The following is a 7628-nucleotide window of genomic DNA, read 5'->3' as shown; positions in this document are numbered from 1 at the left end:
ATATATCCTCCCTCATTCTGTTCTCCAAGATTATAGAAACATACAAACATATGCAAACACACACATACACACATAATTTCTACATTTTACAAATACGGGATCATAGAAAACATTACTCTTACAACTTTACATGCCCTTTTGTCATTGGCCATCATCATAGATCCATAGGTAGAAACAGCTTCAGTTACAGTACAATGTCATGTAATAGGTAGCAACGTTGGACTCAACCTGAGATTTGTCTGGTTTATCTTGTGGGTCTCAGAAAGTCATTCAAGGTTTTTTTGTTTTTGTGTTTGTTTGAGACGGAGTCTCACTCTGTCGCCCAGGCTACAGTGCAGTGTTGCAATCTCGGCTCACTGCAACCTCCGCCTCGTGGGTTCAAGCGATTCTCCTGCCTCAGCCTCCCAAGTAGCTGGGACTACATGCGCGTGCCACCACATCCAGCTAATTTTTTGTAATTTTAGTAGAGAAGGGGTTTTACCGTGTTAGCCACGATGGTCTCGATTTTCTGACCTCGTGATCCGCCCATCTCGATCTCCCAAAGTGCTGGGATTATAGGCATGAGCCACCGCACCCGGCCTAAGGTTTTAAGAGACATATTCATATCCCTCTGATGGAAGATCTCTCATATTTCAGGTTTTGGTAAAAAGGTGTATTTGTGCTACTCCTAACTCTCTTTCTCCCACAGTTGCTTCAGGATTCAAGGCGTTTCAGTCGGGGAGGAGTGATGGGAGGAGTGTGAGGAAAGAGGAGCTAAGGGAGGAAGGACAGGCCAGGATTTGTTAGGGTGTTTGGGATGTTTAGTCCTGAGCAAATAGGGGATAAGTTCCGCCCCTGGCTCCACCCTCTTCCTCCAAGGGCAACTGAAGGGCTGGGGCTGTTTCCTGCTCTAGAATATTCCAGTTGGGGGGCGAAACTCCCCTGGCATGGGACAAGCCATTATGGTGGGGAGGGATGAGTCTTCAACTTGTTCACAAATACTTTTTTTGGTTCTAAGTCCTTCCGGACCACTCCTGTTTCTTTCAGCCTTCAAGGTCTCCCAACCATGTGGCAGGTTCCCTTATGTCCCAGTGGAGTGGCAGAGGCCTTCCTCACTCACTCCCTTTCACCCCTACGGTCTCTGGAAATTGGAACAGTCCCAGAGTAAAAGCCTCGAGGGTTGGCCCTGCGGATTCCTTTTCCGCGGAGCCCTAGGAGGGAGAGGCCCCCCTCTCTTCAGGCGTGTTAAGCAGCGGGGTTGGCCTGTACTTCCCCTGGCCCCTGGCTGAAGAGGTGAGGCCTGGTGGGAGGTGTCCTAGGGTAGGACAAGCCGGTCAGAGGGTCATTAGGAGGGTCTTGTCGGGGGGGAGGGCGGGGGCAAGAAGGTGGAAGAAGACTGATGAGGGGAGGGGCTAAGGGGGAGGAAAGGAACCTATTGGCTGCTCCATCCACACAGGGCTAGTGAAATCGTTAAGCCCCTAGGCGATCATGGCCTTGAGACCTGAGGACCCCATTAGTGGGTTCCGGCACGGAAACGTGGTGGCCTTCATCAACGAGAAAATGGCCAGGCACACGAAAGGCCCCGAGTTCTACCTCGAGAATATATCCTTATCCTGGGAGGAGGTGGAAGACAAGCTCAGGGCCATCCTGGAGGACAGCGAGGTGTCCAGCGAGGTCAAAGAGGCCTGCACCTGGGGCAGCCTGGCCTTGGGCATGCGCTTTGCCCACAGGCAGGGGCAGTTACAAAACCGCAGGGTGCAGTGGCTGCAAGGCTTTGCCAAACTGCACAGATCAGCTGCGCTGGTCTTGGCCTCAAACCTGACGGAACTCAAGGAACAGCAGGAGATGGAATGCAATGAGGCGACCTTCCAGTTGCGGCTAACCGAGACCAGCCTTGCGGAGGTGCAGAGAGAGCGGGACATGCTGAGATGGAAGCTCCTCCATGCCGTAAGATCCCCTGAATGGTCCCTGTCCAATGCCCCTGCCATGCCCCAACCTGCCCGGACCCCCTGCCCTGTCCCCAGAATGTGTTTCAGCTCTGCCTACTTCTCTCCAGGAGCTGGCATCTCCCCAGGGACAGGGCCAGGCTACAGTGTTTCCAGGCCTGGCCACTGCCAGAGGGGATTGGACAGAAGGAGCAGGTGAGCAGGAAAAGGAGGCGGTGGCTGCTGCTGGTGCTGCTGGAGAAGAAGGAGAGGAGAGGTATGCAGAGGCAGGGCCTGCCCCCGCAGAGGCCTTGTAGGGGCTGGGAGGAGGCTTCAGGCAGCCTCTCGGAGCTGTGTAGCAGGCAAATTACACCTTTGCGGGCAGAGGGAGGAAGATCTCAGGTCAGTACAAACAGCCATGTCTGTCTTCTCTGGGCTTGGGTCCACAGTCTCACTGGAGCCTCTTCCTGTCCAGCTCCCTACCTCATTCACATACTCATACCCATGCCTTGTGTCCGCCTTCTCAGCCATACCCAATATACCCCCTTCACCAGCAAAGGTCACAGCACCGGTTCCAACTCAGATGCCTTCCAACTGGGGGGCCTCTGATGCTAGCCTGTGGTCTGATGTGGAGGCCCAGGGAATAGACCCTCAAGAGCCCCCAAGAGACAGGAGAGACTCAGAACCCCATCAGCAGAGAAGACCTCCAGTATATCGCAGGCCAGGGGACTGGGACTGCCCGTGGTGTAAAGCTGTGAATTTTTCACGGAGGGAAAATTGCTTCCTCTGTGGGAGGCGAATCTGGCTGCAAAAGCCTCAGTAAATTCAGAAATGTAAAATAGAACAGAAATATATCTCAATGGGAAATCAATCTTCAGGGGGAGAGGGGAGAGGTGGGAGGGGGATTGGGTGGAGTGGGGACAAGGGGATGAGTGGGAAGATTGGACAGTAGCGGGGGTGGGGAGGCGGGGTTGTGGGTGGGAGGATGTAGATGACAGGCAGGGAGAGACATGTTTTAATGACTCCCTTTGTATTTCAGAGTATTAGTAGTCAACACTCCAGAACTGCTGCAGTTTTTATTTGTGTGTGTGTGTCTCTAGCTCCCTATCTTAAGTATCTGTTGGACCTGGGCAGTATGTAACACCTACACTCTCTCCCTTCATGTAGGCCTTAGATAATTGGAGCAGGAGTGGATATTTGACCAATCCTGAGCCAAATGAATTTTTACGTTAGAAAATCTGAACAGACAGGCAGATTCCACAGTCAGAATAGTGTTGGGCAATGAAGCAGTGGGTCACTTGGAGTTGGGGCCAGGGTCAGAGCCATGGACACCAAGGCCATAGCTGAGGCCTGGCCCTGGCTGTGGAGGAACAGAACTGGATGCTTTACAGAGTCAAGTGTCTTTTAGAGGATGCTGGTATGAGGTTTCAGGGAGCAGACAGGCATAGAGGAGTTCATCCCGTGACTCCAGAGAGATGGAGAGGGTAGTGATGGCCCAATCACTTTTCACTTCCTGTAGTTGTGCTACAGGAAAATCTACTTTACACAGATCCCCTTTACTTTAAACTAATTTGAGTGAGTTTCCGTTCTGAGCAAGCAGATTATTTCCCAGTCAGAAGTTTGTACCAGAAGAGCAATTTTGAACAAAAGACCATTAAAGAAAATGGTGGGACTGGCTGGGGAGTTGCATCAGGGTGTGGTGAGCAGTGGAGATTCCTGAATCCCAAGAGTTTCCGTGAATGAACTGGATAGGAAGTTCATTCATGCTCTGAGTGAGTTATATCACAAGAAACAATAAAAACAAGCCCGGGATGAACCCCAGGTTCATCCTGACTCAAATCAACACAGCAGAGATTTGCCACCCCTAAGAGAATCCCTTAGGCCTACCTACAGAAGACACCAGCACCATGCAGGTGCAGACTGCTATGACTATATGGCCCCATGACAGGAGAATCCTTTCCAGTCCCCAGTGAGTAGAACCAGGGACAGTCATATCTGAAAAGAGAACTACCACTGCCAAGGAGGTGAGTCAGCAACTGATAGTGCTCAGAGGGTTTGCTGGTCTAGACTGAGCCAAAGCATGGTGCCATCTTGAGAGATTCTCTCCCCCAACCCACCACCATGATAAATGTGGGACGGAAATCTGGCTACAAAGCTCTCAGTGAATTCAGAAATGTAGAATAGAACAGAAACATATCCCAATGGGAAATCAACTTCCAGAGGGAAGGGGTGAGGTGGAGGAGGATAGGAGTGGGTAGGGTAAGGGGGTAGGTGACAGGTTAGTCTGCTTCTCTCCCTCTGATGATTGTAAGTTTTGTTGATGGGGGCTACATGTATGTTTTAGCCCACAGGTGGAAGGATGAGAAGGGGCTACACCTGGACCAGACTGAGACACAACTGAAGGAGCCCTGGACATTGCCCAGGATCTGTGGACCTAGAGACTAAGAAGCTGTCATGGCTCTGGGACATCTCTGCTGCAGCTAAACTTGATTTTTAGGTTTTCTCCTGTTGGGGATGAACAATAATCAGGATTGAGGGCCAGGTTCCTGGCCTGCAGTTTCAGAAATGTCTTTGGGTTTCTTTATATATCTCTAGGGCAGGGTTTCTTAATCTCAGTACTCTTGACATTTGGAGCTGGCTAATTCTTTGTTGCAGGGTGCTGTCCAGTACATTGTAGGATGTTTAGCAGAATTCCTAGCCTCTACCCACTAGTTGCCAGAGCATCCACCCCCTCAGAGTCCCAGTTGTGACAACCAAAAATGCCTCCAGATACTCCCACATGTCCACTAGAGGGCAAAATTGTCCAGTCAGAACGGGAAGAATTAGGAGAAAATGTCAATGAAGCTGAGGGGCCCTCTCAGATAGGAGCTGAAAAGTATCCACTGGGTCTGGCATTTACTTCGGATCTTCTAGCAGATCTAGGGGAGTGGCAGGGGCAGAAGCCAAACTGCAGAAGTGAGGAGTGAGTGAGGATGATGTGGAGTCAGTGAGGGAGGCTCTTCCTCAAGGATTCTTGGCTGTGAAGGGAAGGATTGAAGTGATATACTCAGTTGAGAGAGGATTTTTTTTTCTTTAATTTTCTTTTTTTTTCCTGAGATGGAGTCTCGCTCTGCTGCCCAGGCTGGAGTGCAGTGGTACAATTTTGGCTCACTCCAGCCTCTGCCTCCCGGGTTCAAGTGATTCTCCTGCCTCAGCCTCCTGAGTAGCTGGGACTATAGGCATGCGCCACCACGCCCGGCTAATTTTTGTAATTTTAGCAGAGACCATGTTAGCCAGGCTGGTCTCAAACTCCTGATCTCAAGCAATCCACCTGCCTCAGCCTCCCAAGTGCTGAGATTACAGGCGTGAGCCACTGTGCCCAGCCAGTTCTTTTGAATATGGGAGAAATTTGACCCATGGAGAAGGAGATAGCTGAAGAAAGCTTGAAAATGCAAAACACTTGTGAAAGAATGTGGTAGATTTTGTATACTGTATTGGAGGCATGGCCCCTGTATTGTTAAATGAAAAAAAATCATATGACAAGGTTGCTTTTGTTTTTGTAAGACAAAACCCCCCAAAGTTCTGTGAGTGTGTATATGAATGTTACAAATTTATGTATTTATGTTTGTCTTACGTTACAGTTTTATGTTTGAGTAAGCATAGAAAATGGTCTGGACATATATTTAGCAAACAAGTTACCTGGGGTGGGGGTGGGCTCAGGGTCAGGGGATGATAGGAGGCAGCAGGGTATGGGGATATAGGGTGGGATGGGGTATGGGGCAGTTGGGTGGAGGGCTTTTCTTTCTTTATATACCTCTGTGTTACGAAAGTAAAATAAATATTCACAAAAATACAAAAATAGTGATGTGAATTTACTGGCTTGGGTGGCTTGCAAGGGCTGCCTTTTCCTCTGGGACAGGAGGAAAGAAGAAGAGCAGACATTGATCTATAAGGCAAAGGGGTGTGAAAACAACGGGGCACCTGCTTGTGTGTTTGTGTTGTGGGCAAAGTGCTTGGAAGTAAGTGAAGATGGAAGGGCAGGGCAGGGGTGGGATCGTCTTTGGGTACTTTGGGGAATAACTACAGGGTGAAAGTGGGGAATGGAGGGAGAGAAAAGGATCGTCAAGCTGCGTGGAGTAGGATAGGACCCAACTGAAAGAAAACTAAGGGGGAGAGCAGTGGCAGTCTGGGAGGAAAAGAAAGTTGGGGTGGCAGATCCAAGTGGGGCAGCACACCCAAATCTATCTCTCAGGTGTTACAACCGTCCACTTACTCATTACAGCAAAACAGTACATACAAAAGGGGAAAAGGCAGGACGGGCGGGCAGACATCTGGGCCTCACTCCTTCCTGCCCCTTCTAGGCCTGTAGCATATCTCTTCATTTGTTGCTCCACTGTGGAGAAGCTGAAAACTAGCTATATTTTATTTTCAGGTCAGTCAGCTGGGAGTGCAATTTCTAGCAACCTAATCTTTACCTGCAAATACCTAAGAGTTTAAAGCAAAGTTCGACTTACTTCAGGTCTTTGATTTTACAGTATGGATTACGCAGTGCTTGGCAGAGCAGGTGTAGCTGAGACACTGGCAAACTGTGCAGCTGAAAGGACCTAAAAGAGATGAGGAAATAAAAAGTAATTTAAAATAAAACTTAAGTAAAAGGCTTATTTGGCTTTTGTTACCTTGCTAGTAGCACTATTTTACCCCTTCCCAAAACCTTGAGAGCTATTATCCCATTTTGCAGATAAGGAAATTAGGGCACAAAAAGTAATCTGCTCAAGGTCACATAGGTACAGAACTGAGGTCATTACTCAGGTCTGACTCCAAAACCATGTTACTATGTGCCAGGCACTGAGGTAAGCACTTTATTTTCACAAATTATCTTATCTGGCCCTTAATCCAATAACAAGTATTATAATCACCATTTTGCACATGCTCTGAGTCATGAAGTGACTTGCCCAAGCTAACTTTACAGTATAACTGGTTCTTGGTTGTCGGTACTAATAGAAGAATTCATAACAATAATTTAAAACCAGGAAAGCTCAATAGTAAACTCTTACATAGCCAATACACTTGGGAAAGAAGAATGTTGGGTTAAATTTTTCATAAGAGTTTAAGCCCTCTGATAAAGGCATAAGGGTTACGGGGGAGGACTCCACCTAAGGTTGACTTTCTGGAAACCCAGAATGAACCAGAAGACCCTTTGTTTCCATCAGTGTTTCAACTTTAAATGTATTGGTCCATTATTTTACCTTATAATATACAACTGGAATAAAGCTGTATATTATATACATATACAGAATTGGTCAAGACCTTGTAGGCAAGGTCTTTGATAATTCTGAGTCCATTAAACCTCTCTTATCCCTTCCCCCTCTAATTCCAAACACAAATTCTTGTTAATGCCTCCCTCCCTCTCATTTCCCTCAAACACATATACCCCATGCTCATTTCCACCTTTATGCTATTGCCCACACAAGAAATACAACTATAAGAGACACAACTTGAGTTATTTCATTCCTCAAGTGGAGCTTTCTGCTGACCCCTCTCCTGTCAGTCCCCTGCTCCTCAACTGGCCTGAAAACTAAGGGAGAGGCATTATCAATCTTAACCCAAATATTGAGAACAGACTTACAGCATTTTCTAGATAACACAGGTATAAGTCTTCTTTGCTTCTTTAGTCAATAAGCCAGTAGGACTGTATTTTATGGTATGTAGAGCCCATATTATAAAAGTAACTTACCTACGCCTCTT

General features: G+C 48.0%; 1 protein-coding gene across 1 annotated transcript; it reads left to right on the top strand.

The window, feature by feature from the left end:
• Positions 1-510: 510 nt before the first annotated feature.
• On the top strand, positions 511-4920 carry TEX13B (testis expressed 13B). The gene has a single exon (XM_030807167.1). The coding sequence runs from the start codon at positions 1468-1470 to the stop codon at positions 2122-2124; it is 657 nt and encodes a 218-aa protein (XP_030663027.1). The 5' UTR covers positions 511-1467; the 3' UTR covers positions 2125-4920.
• Positions 4921-7628: the final 2708 nt, after the last annotated feature.

The sequence above is a fragment of the Nomascus leucogenys genome, chromosome X (genome assembly GCF_006542625.1).
Source record: "Nomascus leucogenys isolate Asia chromosome X, Asia_NLE_v1, whole genome shotgun sequence".
Classification (NCBI taxonomy): Eukaryota; Metazoa; Chordata; class Mammalia; order Primates; family Hylobatidae; genus Nomascus; species Nomascus leucogenys.
This window is presented reverse-complemented; position numbering and strand designations above follow the sequence as displayed.

Bases quoted from the DNA above. Each gene is read 5' to 3' on its own strand.
- TEX13B (XM_030807167.1), top strand. From the start codon at position 1,468: ATGGCCTTGAGACCTGAGGACCCCATTAGTGGGTTCCGGCACGGAAAC.